Raw genomic sequence first — 21,571 nt, forward strand, 5'->3', positions numbered from 1 at the left:
TTTTGGACTTAAATAGTAAATTTTTTTGGGTAGGAAATTTAAAAAAAATTTAATTATAATTTAATTTGGGTTGGGTTGTCAGTGTAAACATTCAGTAAGGCGGTGCCTTACACCCATGCTTCGAAAGTGAGATCATTATTTTGTCTTTTCTCCCACCTATGAAACTTTGTGGCACAAAACAACTTTAGAATCTACAAATAACCCCCATGCAAATCAACTTTACTATAATTTTTTTCCACAAGAGAATTTTAACGATACAGGAAAAATTATGGTCTACACAAAATACATCTAAAAATAAACAAAATACAATAACAATCCAATAATATTACATAATATATATATAGCAAATGTTTTTTAGAAAATATATATTTTTAAATATACCAACAAGTAAATAGTAAAAATTAATCACAAATACGATTTATTAAATAATTACAAAAAATATTTTAAATACAATAATTTCAGAAATTATTGAAAACTGTAAAACAGTTATATAAATAGATAGAACATAAATTAACTAAGTTAAATAAAGATATTATAGACAGTCTATTATCCAAAGTGCATGAGTAATAAACTGACCTACACATTGTGGTGTATAATGCCGGATAGTTATAGACCAGGGGTCGGCAGCCATCAGCATACAAAGAGCCATTTCAGCCCATTTTATTTCTGGGCATAACAAAGCAAATCACCAAATTATTTTGAACATGGAAAAAAATACACTGGTCCATCCCTTATTAATGAATTTTAAAAAATCAACTCGCTCCAATATTCTGAAGGCATACAACCGCGGCATATTTAATTTGACTAAAAAGGGAAAACAACAACCTTGTCATCAATGAAAGAACATTAATAAAAATGCAAATAAATAACATTTCTCTTTTTTGATCCGTCCGTTGCTACTTTACCGGGGGTTGACCACTAAAAACAATACCATTTTGGGAGAAAAGACAAAATAATGATCTCACTTTCGAAGCATGGGGATAAGGTACCGCCTTACTAAATGTTTACAATGAACACAACCCAGATTAAATTATAATTAATATTTCCCACCAAGAGAAATTAACTATTTAGGTCCCCAAAAAAACGGTTGAGTGGCCTTGTGGTTAGAGTGTCCGCCCTGAGACTGGGAGGTTGTGAGTTCAAACCCTGGCTGAGTCATACCAAAGACTACAAAAAATGGGACCCATTGCCTCCCTGCTTGGCACTCAGCATCAAGGGTTGGAACTAGGGGTTAAATTACCAAAATGATTCCCGAGCACTGCCCACACTGCTGCTCACTGCTCCCCTCACCTCCCAGGGGGTGAACAAGGGGATGGGTCAAATGCAGAGGACACATTTCACCACACCTTGTGTGTGTGTGACAATCGTTGGAACTTTAACTTTACAATTGCTTAGCAGCAAGATATAATGCATAGGGACTGTGACATACATTAAAACATACTTGCCAACCCTCCCGGATTTTCCGCGAGACTCCCGAAATTCAGCGCCTCTCCCGAAAACCTCCCCGGACAAATTTTCTCCCGAAAATCTCCCGAAATTCAGGCGGAGCTGGAGGCCACGCCCCTCCAGCTCCAACAGTGTGCCTGCCCAATCACGTTATAACTGTAGAATGATTGAGGGCGAGTTCTTGGTTTCTTATATGGGTTTATTGTTAGGCAGTTTCATTAACGTCCTCCCAGCGCGGTAACAACACACAAACGTAAAGCAGTTCGTCTGCCGTAAACAGCAATGTTGTGACACTCTTAAACAGGACAATACTGCCATCTATAACATCAATAACATATACGGCTTTTAGAGAGTGCAGTGCACAACTGCGCACACAACAAGGAGACGAAGCAGAAGAACGAGGAAGATACAGCCATGGCGACGCCGACGACGAGTAAGATGAAGAAATACGCTTTGTTGCACCTTTCCTGCCTGAGTCCGGCGATTAGTTGCAAATCTTGCTTTATTAATTGCTTGCACACAGCCAATCCAACACAAAACAAACTAGTCCCGCCCGCACTCGCTACCGCTCCCTCTCTTCTCTCGCCCACACACTCACTGACGTCACTCACCGCACATGCTCACCTATTAAAGGGCCACACACACACATACGCTACTCTCATAACAGCTTGTAAGTTCCAAGCCGCAGCTGCAATTGGACCTGGATAGCCTCCAGGAAGAAGTAGTGGACTACCAAGTGCTTGGCACTGAAGATCTTCCTCAGGAAGCAAAGATTGACCTGTTTTGGGCCATGCTAGGGAGAGATGGAAGATTCCAGACTGTAATGCATTTGATGAAAGCACTTTTGTGAGTGCCACACATCAATGCATCATCAGAGAGGGTGTTCAGCATGGTTAGAAAAATAGTGACAGAGAATAGAACAAAGATGGACAATTCAACCCTTAACTCAACAATGAGTAGATGAGTGTTATGTGTGTGTATATGTGTAAATAAATGAACACTGAAATTCAAGTATTTATTTTATTTATATATACATATATTCATAATAAAATAAATATATAATTCACTGAAAGTCAAGTATTTCTTAGATATATATATATATATATATATATATATATATATATATATATATATATATATATATATATATATATATCTATGAAATACTTGACTTGTATATATATATATATATATATATATATATATATATATATATATATATATATATATCTATGAAATACTTGACTTGGTGAATTCTAGCTGTAAATATACTCCTCCCCTCTTAACCACGCCCCCGCCCCAACCACGCCCCCCGCCCCACCCTCGACCACGCCCATCCCACCCCCCTCCCCCCAACTCCCGAAATCGGAGGTCTCAAGGTTGGCAAGTATGCATTAAAATATGTTTTATTAATATATGACAAAATCCCAGAACTGTCCAAAATAATAACTGTTAAATTTAAAATTAACTAATTAAATAAAATGAAAATGTATAAATTACGTAACCATTATTTGTTGACATTAAATTTGTTTCAAAGCCAAAAGGATCCAAGGCGGAGGCATGAAAGAGCTGCATGCACTCCAGAGCCGCGGGTTGCATACCTAATACTGGAGTAATGACATTAATGATAACTTAATAGTATGTTTATCTAATCTGTATACTCCAGATAGACATCAATAAACCCCACGTTCAAAGTGTATCGTGTGCATGTGTGAGATGTCATGTGAGCGCTTTTGTACGCCCTGTTTTTTTAACCAATGGCTGTGTGAGCCATGAGCGGCCCGGAGCTCCAGCAAAAGCTTTATTATCCGCCACCCCTGATTCCTCTCCCCACTACACGACACGCTGCGACCGTGGCTGGCTACGCCATGGAGGAGCGCGTCGGATACATCACCCGCGTCCAGAGCTTCAGCGCCTGTCACCGTCTTCATAGGTAGGCTACTATTACCTCATGTGTCACCGTCTTCATAGGTACTTTCCTCATGTTACTGTGCCGCCTTACAAACATCATGTTCGCTGTCGCCTCCGTGACAAAAAAAAAAAACACAGACTCGAAAGCAAACATATTTGATCATTTTTATTTTCTGACGGTGTTTCCTATGACCTGAAAACATAACATCGCCATTTTACTCTATAACTGATGTGTTAATTAGCTTGTACTGTCGTCGGCATGACGGCCGACGCTTCTTCCTCATTCTGCCGTCTCCCAGCGAGGCTCGCCGGCCAGGGAAACACACACACACCGCCTGGTTCTCCTCGCACACATACATACAGGATTTAAGCAACCAGTTAAGGACCTTCCATGATATTGTATGGGTGTTTATGTTTCAATTGTAATTATTTATCCCTAATGGTGCAGCTGCGTAATGTGGTCATGGAAAAATGTTAATCTGTGGTCAAATTATTAGTACATCCATTGTTGCTATTTCTCAGTAAGGAAAGCAGCCATTGGCTGTACTAATGGTGTGTTGTGAGCTCTTTAGTAAGGAAAGCAGCCATTGGCTGTACTAATGGTGTGTTGTGAGCTCTTTAGTAAAGATTGATTGAAACTTTTATTAGTAGATTGTACAGTACAGTACATATTCTGTACAATTGACCACTAAATGGTAACACCCTGGCCCTGCGATGAGGTGCCGACTTGTCCAGAGTGTACCCCGCCTACCGCCCGAATGCAGCTGAGATAGACTCCAGCGACCCCAAAAGGGACAAGCGGTAGAAAATGGATGGATGGATGGTAACACCCGAATAAGTTTTTCAACTTGTTTAAGTCCACGTAAATCAATTCATGGTAAAGTAGCTGTTGGCTGTTCTAAAAGTAAGTACCGTATTTTTCGGAGTATAAATCGCTCCGGAGTATAAGTCGCACCGGCCGAAAATGCATAATAAAGAAGGAAAAAAAACATATATAAGTCGCACTGGAGTATAAGTTGCATATTTTGGGGAAATTTATTTGATAAAACCCAACACCAAGAATAGACATTTGAAAGGCAATTTAAAATAAATAAAGAATAGTGAACAACAGGCTGAATAAGTGTACGTTATATGAGGCATAAATAACCAACTGAGAACGTGCTTGGTATGTTAACCTAACATATTATGGTAAGAGTCATTCAAATAACTAGAACATGCTATACGTTTACCAAACAATCTGTCACTCCTAATCGCTAAATCCGATGAAATCTTGTATGTCTAGTCTCTTACGCGAATGAGCTAAATAATATTATTTGATATTTTACGGTAATGTGTTAATAATTTCACACATAAGTCGCTCCTGAGTATAAGACGCACCCCCGGCCAAACTATGAAAAAAACTGCGACTTATAGTCCGAAAAATACGGTAGCTATTTTATGTAATGACTTCATTTGCATAATTGATTGCAGTGAATGTTGTAGGAGGTAGGAATGCTGTTGTGGGAGGAAAACGAGTTGAGTTGCTAAGTATGATCGGAGCTATAAATTAAACTTTCTTAAGCACGGTGAACCAGGGGTTAGTGCCTCACAATACGAAGGTCCTGGGTTCCATCTTGGGCTCGGGGTCTTTCTGTGTTGAGTTTGCATGTTCTCCCCGTGACTGCGTCGGTTCTCTCCGGCTTCCTCCCACCTCCAAAGACATGCACCTGGGGATAGGTTGATTGGCAACACTAAATTGGCCCTAGTGTGTGAATGTGAGTGTGAATGTAGTCTGTCTATCTGTGTTGGCCCTGCGATGAGGTGGCGACTTGTCCAGGGTGAACCCCGCCTTTTGCCCGAATGCAGCTGGGATGGGCTCCAGCACCCCCCGCGACCCCGAAAGTGACAAGCGGTAAAAAATGGACGGATGGATGGATGGATGGATGGATGTTGATTCTTGGCTTGTTTTCTTTAAATCTTTAAATCAATGAAAATATTAGAAAATGAAATTTGATCAACAGACCAGAGAGTTGTGACATTATTTTCATCTATTGACTGGCTCATTAACATCAACAAAATGGATTGGGACGTTGCAGTGAATTATTTTAGCGTGACATGACAGTACATTAATATTTACATTTACATCATGCTCTTAGACTTAGACTTAGACTTCCTTTTTATTGTCATTCAAATTTGAACTTTACAGTACAGATAAGAACGAAATTTCGTTACATCAGCTCATGGTAGTGCAGGATAAAAAAACAATAAGGTGCATATATAAATAAATAAATAGGTTACTGTACAGATAAATATTTTGCACTTTTTCAAATGCATCCACGTTTATGTACAGTATGTATGTTATATTGTCTTTTTTATTCCAGCGAGTTGCTCCATTTTGGGGGGAGTTTAGGGGATAATTATGATGCGTTCAAGAGTTTTACGGCCTGAGGGAAGAAGCTGTTACAGAACCTGGAGGTTCTGCTTCGGAGGCTGCGGAACCTCTTTCTAGAGTCTTAATACTAAGGCGAAAACAGCAGCAGCTTATTTGCACATGCGGATGTTATTTGCAGTCTGGACTTTGAGTGGTGAGGGTCTCCGCTCTGCTTGCGCAGCATACTGACCGCCTGTGAGTGCTTTGGAACAGGGGAGGGGCTCACGGCAGCACCCGCCATTGCTCATTGCAGACAGTAACTGCAGCATGTTTTCACCTTAGAGTCTCCAAGATCCAAAAAAAAGTCTCCAAGACACAAAAAAGCCTCAAATAACACTGGAAAAATGTGCTAGATTTTCGCTAGTAGCTGTTTACAAAAAAGTTGCCTAGAGGATTTGGAAAGTCGCCAGATTTAGCGGCACTGGAAAAATGTTAATCTGAGGGGTCAAATTATTAGTACATCCATTGTTGACAACTTCTCAGTACGAAAAGCAGGTATTGGCTGGTTTAATGATGCATTCCAGTTGTATTGGGAAGTCGGAATTTCCGCGTTCCTTGTGGGAAATTTCAACATGAACGCCCCCCTATGTTGGATATCCTACTCGAAAAGTCAGAGAGTCCTCGACTCCTTGCCACCCCCTAGTTGACTTCAAAGATGGCTGCTCTGACTGTAAACATAATAGAAGCTTCTGTAATATCCGTTACTAGTACTTATGACAATTTTTTGTCACACGAAATTAGCCATGTACGATGTATGTTACTTTAATGTAAATTACATTTTTCATGTGTTTTATACGTACTACATCGCTAGCAATGGTATCTTTGCGTTTCCTCTTCATCCACCGTGCTTGAAGGTTGCAGGAGGAGTGCATATTTTTTAATAAGCGCAAGAATAGCTTTTGTCGATGTGGCCATCTTGATTTTCGACCTTGTAACTGGAACGCTCATACAGTGTTGCCAACTTGGCGACTGTGTCGCTAAATCTGGCGGCTTTCCAAACATCTCTGCAACATTTTTTGACAGACAGCATTCACACTCACATTCACACACTAGAGCCAATTTTAGTGTTGCCAATCAACCTATCCCCAGGTGCATGCCTTTGGAAGTGGGAGGAAGACGGAGGGAACCCACGCAGTCATGGGGAGAACATGCAAACTCCATACAGAAAGATCCCGAGCCCGGGATTGAACCCAGGACTACTCAGGACCTTCGTATTGTGAGGCAGACGCACTAACCTCTCTTCTACCGTGCTGCCCGTGATAAGACTCCTTCCGCTTTAGTATGGTGCAGACTAGCATTGATACACTCGAATTGCTTCACCAAGTACACTGCACTCTGTCATGTTTTTGATAATTAATTTTTTTATTCAATGAATATCATCCACTTCTTCTTAGCACTGTCCTTCACACTCACTTTATTCTTTTCAATGGTTGGAAATCAAAGTTATGTCGATCCCTAGCTATAAGCTATGCTCGTAGATAAGACCAAATGTTTTGAACACATTTTACGGGGTTCGCTGTGGCGTTTGCTTGTACTAAAATGTTTGCTGGCAACTTAAATCATAACAATTAGCCGATATTCGGGATATAACGATATGAACATTTTACGATTATTGTTGTAGTTATCATTATTATAACAGTATTGTAGTATGTGCTCAAAAGTACTATATTTTTGGAAAATTAAGTGAACAACAAAAGCTTTCCTTGGCAGAAAAAACATTAAAGATTTTTCTAACTTCTTAAGAGCTATATTATTTTTTAAGTGTTTACATAACTTGCATGTTAGCATTTAAGATAGCTAGCAGTCAGCGCGCTAGCTGCTATCTACCGATCAACGCGGAAACTGCTTCTCCAGGAAATGAGCTGTGGCACCGTGCCTTTAGTTCATCGAAATGCGGTACTTAATCAAGGTTTTACGATAATTCAAATGTGTTCCTATTACGTTCCCACACTGTACCGAACCATGATAATGGCGTACCGTTACATCCTTAACTAATACAGTTGCCTCACGAGGTAGTGGTATTCAAACTGTTATGTTAAACTAAGTTCCTAACTTCATATAAACTATTGTAATTATGAGGTGTGCCTGAAGACAGCACTTTCAGATACTGTCTCACTGTTTTTCCATCTAGCCTCCAGTTAATTTGTTTAGGGCATCAGCGTCTTTTCACTGCAATACATTTCATTCACATACATGTTATTCATGGTTCTTATCTGCTTTGTAGCATTCACCTTAGCGATGAAGAAAATAAAAAAGTCTATGGGAAATGCAACAATCCAAACGGCCATGGACACAACTACAAAGGTTGGTGTTGTTTCAATTGCCTGTTTCATATGTTGTGTCAGTAAACACATGCAGTGCATGCAATGCAGGAAATAAGTGCTTCTTACATCTGACCAGAAGTGTAGATACAACATGTTAAAACAGAAAATAACCAGATATTAACAGTAAATAAACAAATATATTAACAATCCATACATTTCCTACCGATTGTCCGTCATATTTTTGACAAGATAATCCAATGAGAAATGACACAATATGTTACTTAGGTTGATTGGCAACACTAAATTGGTCCTAGTGTGTGAATGATAGTGTGAATGTTGTCTGTCTATCTGTGTTGGCCCTGCGATGAGGTGGCGACTTGTCCAGGGTGTACCCCGCCTTCTGCCCAAGTGAAGCTGGGATAGGCTCCAGCATCCCCGCGACCCTGAGAGGGACAAGAGGTAGAAAATGGATGGGTGGATGGACAATATGTCACTGCACACTACAGCAGCTACATTAGGAGCCTTTGTAACCTGTTTGCTTAATTACTGCTAAAAATGAAGTTTTCTAGTAAGTTCACAACGTTATTTAATGACAAAATTGTTATTTGATTGCAATAAGAAACATATGTTTAATCAATCATAAGATTTTTTCTTAAAATAAAGCCAATAATGCCATTTTTTGGTACCATTTATTTAAAAAAAATATTGAAAAGTATCAAAATACTTTTTGGGACCAATACTGGTACCAAAATATTGGTATTGGGACAACCCTACTGTCTTCATTAATATGCAAAAAATATGCTGATCATCAAAACGGCCATGATACTGGGAGGAAAAATTGTAACTACATTATACAGCACGCGCAATATTATTTATCAACACTCATCACCGTTTTGCAAGCTCTATTTTGCGTTTTATTTACCACGTCTGAAAAGGACGTGCGAACTGACACAGTTCCACACGGCTGTGAGAGAGGACTGCTCGCGCTGCAAAGACACGGACGATGGACAGAGAATCCTCCATCCTACGTGTGTGTGTGCGTGTGTGTCAACATATTTGGACGGTCAGAAATAAATAATTATTAAACACATCGTCATGATTTTGATAGTTGATAGATTACTTAAGGGGTGAATTTAAACAAACTCAATGAATGCGTTTTGGCGTCATTTAATATTTTTTCAATGACATTCTTTTTGTTTTAACATAGGATATATATTTCTAACATATATCCTATATGATAAAAATGTCTTAAAGTATGCATTTTTTGCATCTTGAGCACAGTGCAGCCTACCTCCCTTGCACCTTCAGCAATTAAACATAAAAGGAAAAAAATGGTGTCAATGTGTAGATGCACTAAGCATCTGCTGCTAAAATGGTCACAAAAGGTAGTACGTGTCTCCTGCTTGTTTGAAAACATAGCAAAACACCACAGGTAGGAGCATGATAACATGAATGTGCAGTAAATGAGAGCGTCTCCATGGTGATGCCCTGTATGGTACATGCAAAATCCTCACTTAAGTAAGGTTGTCTGCACCAATTTTTAATTGTACACACAGTCTTAGTAGATCACACGCAACATGCCCACTAACAGTACACACTTTTTTGTAGACTACACACACTGTTTAGCACAAGTTATTTGGATCTTAGTAAATCAGGCCCTAAGTACCATACAATACAGATCACTAAAATGGGTTATGGATGATCTTCCAGCATGACAAATCATTCAGTCAAGGCAAAAAAGCAGTAGCTCAAGAAGAAACACATCAAAATCCTGGAGTGGCCAAGCCTTTTTCTGGACCTTAAAGGGAAACTGCAATTTTTTAATGAATTTGCCTATCATTCACAATCCCTATGTGAGACAAGAACACATATGTTGTTGTTTTTTATACATTGTAAATCATAAATAAAAGCTAGCAATGGATGGCTAACAATGCAGGTAATGGAGATTCGATCTATTCCGCTTATAAAGCGCTCTTAAAAAACATACAAAAACCTCCATCAGGGCTTTTATACATGGTGTAAGTATACATGTAATATAGTAACATATTTTGGTCATTTTAAGTATTGCCGGAACATTTATTTTTGGGCACATTGATTTCACAGAGTGCTTCACAATGTTCACTATTTCCTTAACAACAACTATTAATAATCATGGCAGACTTCATGACAGCCAACAACTACTTTGGGACAAATGGTGATCTAGAACCTTATAATTTTGAGCCTGAACATAAAAAGGATGAGCTCTCAGTGGGACGCCGACTGATGGTATGTTTATTTATATCAACACAAGACTTGTGTTCCCTGGTTAGGTAGTCATTGCCATCATCAGGTAAAAAATGTCGGAAGCAAAGGAGCATATTGTCTTGTCTGCTGGGTATACACTGAATGTCGAAGATGAGCAACTTCTCAGTTTACAGCCACAACCAATTTACTATACAGGTGAGAGGCATGACTTAAATATAGTACAAACTTTTACCAACTCAGAGGCGATGCAGCAGCTCACCAGCTCAGTATGTCAATAGCCGCAGTTGCCAGTTATCTCTGTATTTAAAGTGCTGCTAAAAGTAGTTCCTCTGCGTTAGCGCTTTTAATAACAATGTTGGTAATACTTGGTTAATATGCAGGCCACGACAGGTAAATGAACTACTGATGGCCGTGTTTGGATGTTTTTTAGAGGTCTTTATAAGTGTAATAGATAAAATCCCCATTAGCTACATTATTAGCCACCTCTTGCTCATGTTATTTTTTTTGCAATTTAGAATACATAAAAAAGAGAAAAACACATGTGTGCTTTTCTCACATGAGGCTTGTGAATGATAGACAAAATTACAAAAAAAGTTCAGATCCTCTTTAATCTAATCAAAAATCTAGCAAGGGAGCTTGTATCCGTTTCGGACAAATGAAACAAAATCCTTCCTTAGATTTGCACAATCCTGGCGTCCAACTACAAGAAATGTCTGACTTCTGTTGTACCAAGCCATGTTTTGTTTTGAGATCAAATACTTATTTTACCTAATTAAAATCAAATACTGTAAATGTATATTCTTTACTGTTAGGAAAGATATTTGAGAAAGTGTACATAGGTAGTGTCTTTCCCAACTATTAACTATAACTTTTTGTTTCCACAGTTGAGATAACCGTGCGTGGGAAGGTGAGTATCAGACATTGCTTTTACTAAAGTACAAAAAACATCAACTTTGTTTTCACTGTGCCATAATTTCATCAAGTTTTTACAATGTCACAAGATTTATTTCAATCCAGAATTGCATTTGTTTCACATATTATTCAATGTACACATTCCCAATTTCTCAATGTAGTTTAGGTGTGGTCTATATGGTGCGTAGAAATGATGTTCCACGCTCCCGGGACATAGTCTTTTACAATTTGAACAACGTGTATCCTTGCGTCAGATCACAGAGGAAAGACATTGAACATACACTAAATGTAAATAAACAATATTTGGACCAGCACAGAGCACTTGAGCTCTTTTCACAGAATGTCAGAGATTTTTTTTCTTAATTTTGTTTGCTTGCTTGCTGAGTGTCAAAAATGACATAATTAAATACATACCGTATTTTTCGGAGTATAAGTCGCACCGGAGTATAAGTCGCACCTGCCGAAAATGCATAATAAAAAAGGAAAAAAACATGTATAAGTCGCACTGGAGCCCGGCCAAACCATGAAAAAAACTGCGACTTATAGTCCGAAAAATACGGTACACAAATCTTTAAATAATTACTTAAATGTATTAATTCTGTGTTATTTAAAATTTAAATGAAATAAATGTGTTATTAAATGTGTCATTTAGGATTTTAATGTTATTATTTATTTAACTCTCACTTGAAAGTTTAGTCTGTGTAATTATGTAATTACTTTATGTGCATGTTATTCTTTATGTGTTTCTGCATAGATTGATAATGTCACCGGTATGGTAATTAACCTGACAGACTTGAAGAGGTCGATAGAGGTAAGAAAACATTTTCCCTAATCACTTTACTTTGGTTTTACGTCCACAATGTTTATGGCAGTTATTACTTTCACTTAGTGTAAACTTCTGTCTTGTGGTTAGTCTGTTATTCTGCAAGAAACTTGAAAAATTAGGCAAAAGTTGGGTAATCCAATTAAATCCAAGTTAGCATATACAAATATATATTTTTTAATAAACATTGTGATATTGTCAAATGAATGGATGGAGACGTATTTGGGGGTATTTGTGTTTTTATTTTCTTCTTTCACAGAAATGTTCCAACAACCGTATCCACATCCGCATGTGCATTCTTACAGCTGCTGATGTAGTAGCAAGCAGCTAACACTTTATTTATTTATTTTATTTATTATTATCATTCTCTTTTAGAAAATTTAAATCATTTTGCCTAAAAATGTCTCTATCCGGAAATTCCTTTACCAAAGTCAGGCCTGGAACAAATTATTTAGTCCTGTAAAATAACAAACAAGTTAACTGGAGTCATTCACGGTTGACAGTTACAGTATTTGAATATTTAAAATTTCACTAGTGGAAGAAGGCTGGCAAATTGTGGAGGTATTAAGCAAGGTTTAATTAACTGCGTTTCCTTTGCAGTTTTTCGCACAACAAAAGCGATATTTAAAACATTTCAACAAAGTGCATTTGCGACTTGTAGGTGTTTCCATTAAGGAGGGTTTGGCATCATGAGTCGTAATTCTCGTAAATCCTTGTTCCGCGACACTCCATTTTGAGGAAGATGGACGCTTTGGAGAGAATTTTAAACTAGGAATTCACAGAAAAACTATGGATTCAAGGGCTACTTTAATATTGTTTGGGCATGTGGGTCTCTCCAAGTCTGCGGGTCGGCCTCTATTACCGGGAAGGGACCTGCGAGACGGCCCGGTCGCCCCGGCCGACCGATAGTAAGCGAGACCGAGACTACTCGTCTGCCCTCGTTGTCCTGCATAGCGGCCCCGCCAGTTCGATGTTTAGGTGCCCTGTTAATGCAAAAAAAGTGTTTCCGTTATGTTTTTGCGACGCACCTCAATATCGAAACGTCTGAAAAAGCACCTCATGAGATAGTAAAAATGTGTTAGCGATATTTGTGAGGTTTGTCCAAATATGGCTGTTTCCATCACCAGTTTCTTATTGGGATATTTAGGTTTTGCGCATTTCTAGGGATAATGGAAATGGAGCTATTGATGTTGATACTTGCTTGATTCCCTTCTACAGGAAGTCATCATGAATTCACTTGATCATAAGAACCTAGATAAGGACGTCCCATACTTTGCCAATATTGTCAGGTATGCATATGCTCAGATAACACATATGTAGTAAGATGTTTGCATACACTCACAATTGACATAAATGTAATGTGTCTTTTATAGCAGAACTGTCAAAGTTAACAAGATAACGCGTTACCTATAAGTTCCTTTAATGGCTCTATTTTTTTTAACATGTATATAAAACTTTTTTTTTTTTGAGTCAAATGAGCGGAATGTATATAAATACTTAAAGATTGTTGATTAGAAGGGGAAAACTAAATACATTCAAAGGTATAACTGATAACTAATTAAAAGTCCAACATTTATGACATTCCAGCCAATGTTGAGTGTACATAAACTCTTGACCATGACTATCATGTGCTTTTTGTTTTATTAAAACATATTTCTAAAAAAGCCATTGTGTGGACTAATGCTAGATTTGAATAAATTGTAATATTATTGTTACAGCTGTGACTTGAACTAATACTACTTTTTGTTCTTCCCCAAGCACAACTGAAAACCTGGCTGTTTACATATGGGACAGCATGGCCGAAGCCCTCGCACCGAACAATCTCTATGAAATAAAAATTCATGAGACAGATAAGAACATTGTTACATACAGAGGTGAATAATAAACATACAAAAGTGATGTTTATAACCTACAAAAATGGAATGGCTGTGTACTATACATTTAAATTTTTTGCTCGACAGGTATATATGTCTTTAGTCTGGTAATGTTTGCAAGATGGTATAGTTCTATTGTTACTTTTATTCCAAAGATAATTTAAAGAGATAAGATAATGCTGTAAAATAAATTGTTGATCAGTGATTTTCAACCTCTTGACTGAAACTGAAAATATATTGTTGTATTTAAACTGTATTGTCTCAATTGTTGTTATTTTAGAACAACACAAGATCCATTAACCAGTCATGAATGCATGTAATAACCACTTCGTTTTGAGTTATGAATACAACAAAAAGAGACATTTACAGCAGGGGTCTCAAACTCTGGGGGTCGCCAGAGGTAGAGGCTGGGCCACACAAAGTGTTCTGAACCTCGTGAGTAAATGTGTTAACTACTTCTACCAGCAGCTATGGTGTCCTAGACCCATAATAGGCTTTAAATGATTATACAAGTCAAATTGATTATTAAACATTGGATTTTTTCACACTGTTGAATTCCCCAAGAGGTGGTCAAAGAAACTTCTGTTTGCTTATAGGAAGTTGCTTTTTGCGGCGCTCAATGTGTGTTTGTTTCACTGTAATTTTTGCGTTTGCACTGTTTTTTTTATAGTGGGATTCGAGATTGCAACAATGTATTTAACTACGAACCACCCAGGATGTGTAGGCCGCAATTACGCTAAACCAGGGGTGTCAAACTTGTTTTTATTGAGGGCCACAACGCAGTTATGTAACAGTGAATAATATAAGAATTTAAATGTATCCGGATTCGCATAATGATATTGTAACACAATTCCCGAAGCATTTGATTATTATTTATTTTTTTACATATGCTGTAAAAAGAAAATCTATATTTTTCAATAAAAACTGGCAGCTCAGTCGCCAAAATGTTATTGTAAAATTGACAGTGTTCTTTTATGGCTTATTAATGTCAACTAAAAAAAATGGACATTGTTTTTTACGGTATAATTCTGGCCGAGCTGCCAGGTTTTTTGTTTTTTTTTTACCGTAAAATCTCTGGTTGTTGTTTTTACAGTGTATTATTGTAAATGTAAAACGGTACCACTTATTTTTTTACAGTAACATTTTACCAAAAATTCTACTTTCAGTTTTACAGTGTATAATTTGATGGATAACGTGCTTTGAAATCATAAGTCAAGCAAGTATTTTAATATTTGTTTTCATTTTAACAAAAAACTATTTGAAACACATGTTTATTTTGCATCATTAGACAACATAATACTTTAAAATAGGTTACATTACATATATGTATTTTTTCTGTCAAAATGAAGATAGACAATAAAGTACTTTATTGAGGCTTATTATTTCCAGGCTCTCGCGGGCCATATAAAATAATGTGGCGGGTCAGACCTGGCAACCGGGCCTTGAGTTTGACACCTACAGATACAAAATATGGGCCTGCGGGATGCAAATGGCCCATATGGCCGCAAGTTTGAGTCCGCTGATTTACAGTATGTTGCACTGGGCATTCATGCTTTACAAACCCTCTTGTCTTGTGCGCTCTGCTCTGCCTCTTATAAGCTGACAGGTGGACTTCCAAAAAAATGTTTTATTTTCAGTATAAATGAGTATGTATTCTATGTATTAACATACATAGAATTGCATTGCATATATATAGTTGTTTGATATTGTATTGTTTTTCAAGCAATATTTATTATATAAATGTTTGTTTTTCTTTTTAAAAGGCATGTTACATGTTGAAATTGTGCTGTTTTGGGGGTAAAGCGCCGATTACATTATTTTCAATTTATTTGATGGCCGACGTTGATTTGAGGTATGAGTTAGGTCAGGAGTTTTCAACTTTTTTAAGGACCCCCCAAACTGTTGGAGAGATGGAGCAGGGACCCCCTTAAAGTTAAAGTTAAAGTTAAAGTTAAAGTACCAATGATTGTCACACACACACTAGGTGTGGCGAGATTATTCTCTGCATTTGACCCATCACCCTTGATCACCCCCTGGGAGGTGAGGGGAGCAGTGGGCAGCAGCGGTGGCTGCGCCCGGGAATCATTTTGGTGATTTAACCCCCAATTCCAACCCTTGATGCTGAGTGCCAAGCAGGGAGGTAATGGGTCCCATTTTTATAGTCTTTGGTATGACTCGGCCGGGATTTGAACTCCCAACCTACCGATCTCAGGACGGACACTCTAACCACTAGGCCACTGAGTAGGTAGTATTTAGTATTTTGTATACATTTGTGTTTTAAATTAAACTGGTTCTTAAGGTACTTTGTTATGGTACAATACTAAGGTCAAATAATTTAGTATAGCGCCGCTAATCACTTGCTGACAACTGGCACACTAATCGCTAGCTGATAACTGGTATGCTAATTGCTAACTGACAACTGACGCATTAACCGGATGACCGCCTGGATAATCACAGATAACCAATCTAAGGTCAGCTCAACACACTGTGACTGTAAGGCAGAATTGAGAGAATGCTGTTGTCATGACGCTTCAGTTTGTTTTTGTGTGGAGAAGTGAGTACAGTAACTCAGAAACCTGCTTACTGGATGCTGCCCACTTCAAAGACAAGTATAACATATGCTCCACTACGTGAGGTTGATTTTACATCTGTAAAGGCATTAAAGAAACAACTGGATCAACAGATACCAACACTCAAGTAAACTTAGACTTAGACAAACTTTATTGAGCCACAAGGGAAATTGTTCCACACAGTAGCTCAGTTACAAAGGATGGAAATGATAATGCACAAAAAGAGGGTGGAAACAAAAGGGATGAAGTAGACTAAAATGTACCATAGTAGCAATATAAAATAATAACATATATGTAATATTTACATATTATATATACAGTATATAATATATACTGATATATTATATTTTTATATAATATATACAATATTGAACCTGCTCAGTAGCCTTGTGGTTAAAGTGTCCGCCCTGAGACTGGAAGGTCGTGAGTTCAAACCCCGGCCGAGTCATACCAAAGACTATAAAAATGCGACCCATTGCCTCCCTGCTTGGCACTCAGCATCAAGGGTTGGAATTGGGGGTTAAATCACCAAAATGATTCCCGAGCACTGCCCACGATGCTGCTCACTGCTCCCCTCACCTCCCAGTGGGTGAACAAGGGGATGGGTCAAATGCAGAGGACACATTTCACAACACCTAGTGTGTGTGTGACAATCGTTAGAACTTTAACTTTAACTTAACAATTGCTTGGCAGCAAGATATGATGCATAGGGGCTGTGACATACATTAAAATATGTTTTATTATTATATGACAAAATCCCAGAACTGTCCAGAGGGTATTTTCACCACACCTAGTGTGTGTGTGACTCGTTGGGACTTAACTTTAATATATAACAAATCACAATTACCATGTACAATATTACAGTATATGTAACAGCTGCAGCAAAAAAAAAGGCAGCATAAAATAGGGAGTAGATCCAGCAGAAAATATACATTATAAACAAAGAGAGCTAACATAGAAGCGGTCAGGTAATAAACAAATATCATCTATTGCTGTATGTCGGGTGATTGTACAGCTGGATGGAGTGCGGAATGAAGGAGTTCTTGAATCCCACAGTGTGGGAACGAAGCTGAAGGAGCCTGTTGGAGTACGAGCGCCGCTGTCCCTCAATTGTCTGGTGGAGTGGGTGGGCAGAATTGTCTATGATGGCCAGCAGTTTGTCCAGTGTGCTCCTGTCCCTCACTGACACAAACGCCTCCAACACCTTAGTTTTTAAATCATATCCATCCATCTTCTTCCGCTTATCCGAGGTCGGGTCGCAGGGGCAGCAGCATAAGCAGAGAAGCCCAGACTTCCCTCTCCCCAGCCACTTCGTCCAGCTCCCCCGGGGGATCCCGAGGCGTTCCCAGGCCAGCCGGAAGACATAGTCTTCCCAACGTGTCCTGGATCTTCCCCGTGGCCTCCTACCGGTCGGACGTGCACTAAAAACCTCCCTAGCGAGGCGTTCGGGTGGAATCCTGACCAGCTGCCCAAACCATCTCAACTGGCTCCTGTCGATGCGGAGGAGCAGCGGCTTTACTTTGAACTCCTCCCGGATGACAGAGCTTCTCACCCTATCTATAAGGGAAACGCCGCCACCCGGCGGAGGAAACTAATTTTGGCCGCTTGTACCCGTGATCTTGTCCTTTCGGTCATAACCCAAAGTTCATGACCATAGGTGAGGATGGGAACGTAGATCGACCGGTAAATTGAGAGCTTTGCCTTCCGGCTCAGCTCCTTCTTCACCACAACAGATCGGTACAGCCTCCGCATTACTGAAGACGCTGCACCGATCCGCCTGTCGATCTCACGATCCACTCTTCACCTCACTCGTGAACAAGATTCCGAGGTACTTAAACTCCTCCACTTGGGGCAAGATCTCCTCCCCAACCCGGAGATGGCACTCCACCCTTTTCCGGGCGAGATCCATGGACTCGGACTTGGAGGTGCTGATTCCCATCCCACTTGCTTCACACTCGGCTGTGAACCGATCCAGTGAGAGCTGGTCAGATGAAGCCATCAGGGCCACATCATCTGCAAAAAACAGTGATCTAATTCTGCAGCCACTAAACCGGATCTCCTCAACGCCCTGACTGCGCCTAGAAATTATGTCCATAAAAGTTATGAACAGAATCGGTGACAAAGATGAATCATATCGTTTTGTGTATTACTGCGTTGTAATTAATTTCCTTAGACTTTAATAAAATAACTGATCTAAGATTGTCTGTTTATTTACATGCTATCAGTTTAGAAATATACTAAACCACTCCTTCATTTGTCATCAGCCTAATTTGTATAAACTACCCTATACTGTGAATTGCGGTGAAAACACAAACCACACACTTCTACAGGAACCTATTATTTCAGGAACTCGAGGTTCAAGGAACCTTTTTGGTGGGTAGCCAGCCTGTAACCACCGTAGACTGTGAGACTTCGCCCCCACCTTTACTCCAGCACAGTGAGCATCGCCTCCCCACAGGGCTGTGTGCTGAGCCTCCCCCTGTACTGCCTCTACACTCATGACTGCAGTCCGGCACACAACAACAACATGATCGTTGAGTTTGCAGATGACACTGCAGTGGTTGGACTCATCTCCAAGGGTGATGATGCTGCCTACAGAGAGAATGTCCTGAAGCCGACAGCCTGGGGTTCAGAGAACAACCTCGCTCTGAACACCAAGAAAACCAGCAAGATCATCTTCAACTATAGGAAGCACAGCACCGAACAAGCCCCCCTCTACTGTTCATTGACGGTGAGCAGGTGGAGAAATTCACAAACTCGGGTCAATGTTTGTGTTGTTAATCAGCCTATTCCCTGCTGCATGCCTGTCAAATACTTGGCTGTGTTATGGTGTTTGTAGTTGGACCAGGTCTGTGCCCTTGCGGTCAGATTGGATGAATGGTCTGATACAATCTTGAAACAGTCGATAATGCAGGTTTCTTTCCAAAGTATTTACGAAAGACCATTGGCCTTGTTTCAAATACTTCCTCACGGTCAGGCCAACGCACTAAAGGTTGTAAGGCCAGATACATTAAGTTCAAAGTATCCAAGAAAGCCTTAGATAATGTAGCTCAAATGCACCAAAGCGATCGCTCAAGTCTGTGATTGGCAGATTCAGTTTAAGTCTAAATAGGGTTAAAATAATATTCAGAAATTTGCTGAGAGATGATTCCCTGTTGTCACTCACATAAGGGGCCAAAAAAATGAAAAAGTTCCGTAAGTGTTACAAAACTTGGCAATCCAGTATGATACTTCACTTTGTCATTGTCATTTTCAAAGTTCTCTGGTGAATTAGCCTTCCTTTTGTAGACACTATTATTCAAACACTTATTTTGTGTTTCCAGTTGCCTATTTTTCTCTTTGAATTCATTTACTTTTTGATCAGCAAGCTCCTGCTTCTCTGTGACAGTCGGTTCCTCTTCAACAGTAGGTGTCACAGGGTTGGGTTCAGCCAAACCTCTATCGATTTATCTTCAAAGTATCCACTAAATTCAAGTAGACTAAAGGCTGTTTCTGTGTTCTTAGCAGTTTCCTTTCTGTTTCGCAGTCTTTCATGACAAACAGCTGCTCCTTGGTGACTTTTCCCCAGCATAGGTTTTGTTGGGAATCCAGTATTCATTACACAATTTGCAGTTCATGATTATCTGTGAAATTCTCAAAATACAAGAGAAAAGTTAACTCAGTCAAGGTTAAAGTTCATGTGAATGTATGTTACTTACACACAATGGGCTGTAAAAGATGCATAAATTAATCTTAATAATTAGGTTTTCAGATAAAACAATAACACACATTGATACAATAGAAAATATCTGTACATACATATTCCCTGAATATTCAGTGTACTGGTGTAGCTGAGTAAAAAAGTTTTTTTTAATTGTTGTTGTTTGTGTGTGAACCTTGTCAAAGCCTGCTTGTTTTGTTTTGGCAAAACAATATGTATGTATATGTTTTGTGGTACCGTCCAGACTGTAGCGACGCACACTGGGGGACACGCGTGTTAGTCGGCAGAATGTGACTACTTGTGAAGCAGAGAGTGGAACTGCTGCTGCTGATGTGTGTGCCTGAATTGACCATGTCTTCCTTGTTACTTTTTCATTCATAGGCAAAATAAACGTGCAGAACCTCAGAACTGGAGTGTCGAGAAGTTTTTCGTCAGAGAGACTAATCTTAGTCTGCTACATAAAACTGATGCTGTGACCTGGAGCGCACACCCTGACACAGGGCAGGGGGAAGTAGTCCACATAGATCTGATTCTGTAGGCCAACTTTTTGCCAGTAAAAAAACTAACGATAAAGGTGAAGCTATAAAAACTGAAGCGCTGCTCTGCAAGAGGTGCTTAGCTAACGTCCATTCGCAGTCAGCAGTGTGTAAACATGACCAATGTATGATCCTGTAACTATTTGGTATTGGATTAATAGCAACATTTGTCGTATCAAACAACAGACGAATAAGTGAATACTAGTGTAGATGGAACAAGTCTAAACAGAAAGTGAGCAGATATTAACATTAAATGAACAAGTAAATGGGTTATACTTGTATAGCGCTTTTCTACCTTCAAGGCACAAAGCGCTTTGACACTATTTCACCATTCACCCATTCATACACACATTCACACACTGATGGCGGGAGCTGCCATGCAAGGCCCTAACCACGACCATAGGAGCAAGGGTGACGTGTCTTGCTCAAGGACACAACGGACGTGACTAGGTTGGTAGAAGCTGGGGATCGAACCAGGAACCCTCAGATTGCTGGCACGGCCACTCTCCCAACTGCGCCACCCCCCCACCCCAAGTACATTATTAATCATTTAATAATAATTTTGACAAAATATTCGAATGGGAAATGACACAATATGTTACTGTATATGTCAGCAGCCAAATTAGGAGCCTCTATTTGCTTACTTATTACTAAAAGACAAGTTGTCTATTTGGTTTACTATGATGACAAAATATTATTTGATTGTAAAGTACTGGTACCAAAATATTGGTATATGCTTCCAATTAGCTCATGTTCTAATTCCTATTATGTGGAAGTATGACCTGCTGACCCAGAGAACCAAGCAGTCAAAGTAGAGGAATTTATGAAAGTACTCCCACACTTCTCTGGTGGAAAGGGTCAAGTTAAAGTACCGGGTAACC

At 39.2% G+C, this 21,571-nt stretch overlaps 1 protein-coding gene across 1 annotated transcript; it reads left to right on the forward strand.

Annotated features, from left to right (window-relative positions):
- Positions 1-3,172: 3,172 nt before the first annotated feature.
- Positions 3,173-14,138, forward strand: pts (6-pyruvoyltetrahydropterin synthase). Its single transcript, XM_061966133.2, has 6 exons — positions 3,173-3,379; positions 7,992-8,071; positions 11,160-11,182; positions 11,942-11,998; positions 13,229-13,299; positions 13,769-14,138. Exons 1-6 carry the CDS (start codon positions 3,219-3,221, stop codon positions 13,890-13,892), a joined length of 516 nt encoding a protein of 171 aa, XP_061822117.1. The 5' UTR covers positions 3,173-3,218; the 3' UTR covers positions 13,893-14,138.
- The last annotated feature ends 7,433 nt before the right edge of the window (positions 14,139-21,571 follow it).

Source organism: Nerophis lumbriciformis, linkage group LG11 (genome assembly GCF_033978685.3).
Source record: "Nerophis lumbriciformis linkage group LG11, RoL_Nlum_v2.1, whole genome shotgun sequence".
NCBI lineage: Eukaryota > Metazoa > Chordata > Actinopteri > Syngnathiformes > Syngnathidae > Nerophis > Nerophis lumbriciformis.

Bases quoted from the DNA above. Each gene is read 5' to 3' on its own strand.
- pts (XM_061966133.2), top strand. From the start codon at position 3,219: ATGAGCGGCCCGGAGCTCCAGCAAAAGCTTTATTATCCGCCACCCCTG. The intron at 11,999-13,228 runs GTAAGAAAACAT...TCCCTTCTACAG, and splicing joins ACTTGAAGAGGTCGATAGAG to GAAGTCATCATGAATTCACT. The intron at 13,300-13,768 runs GTATGCATATGC...TTCTTCCCCAAG, and splicing joins TACTTTGCCAATATTGTCAG to CACAACTGAAAACCTGGCTG.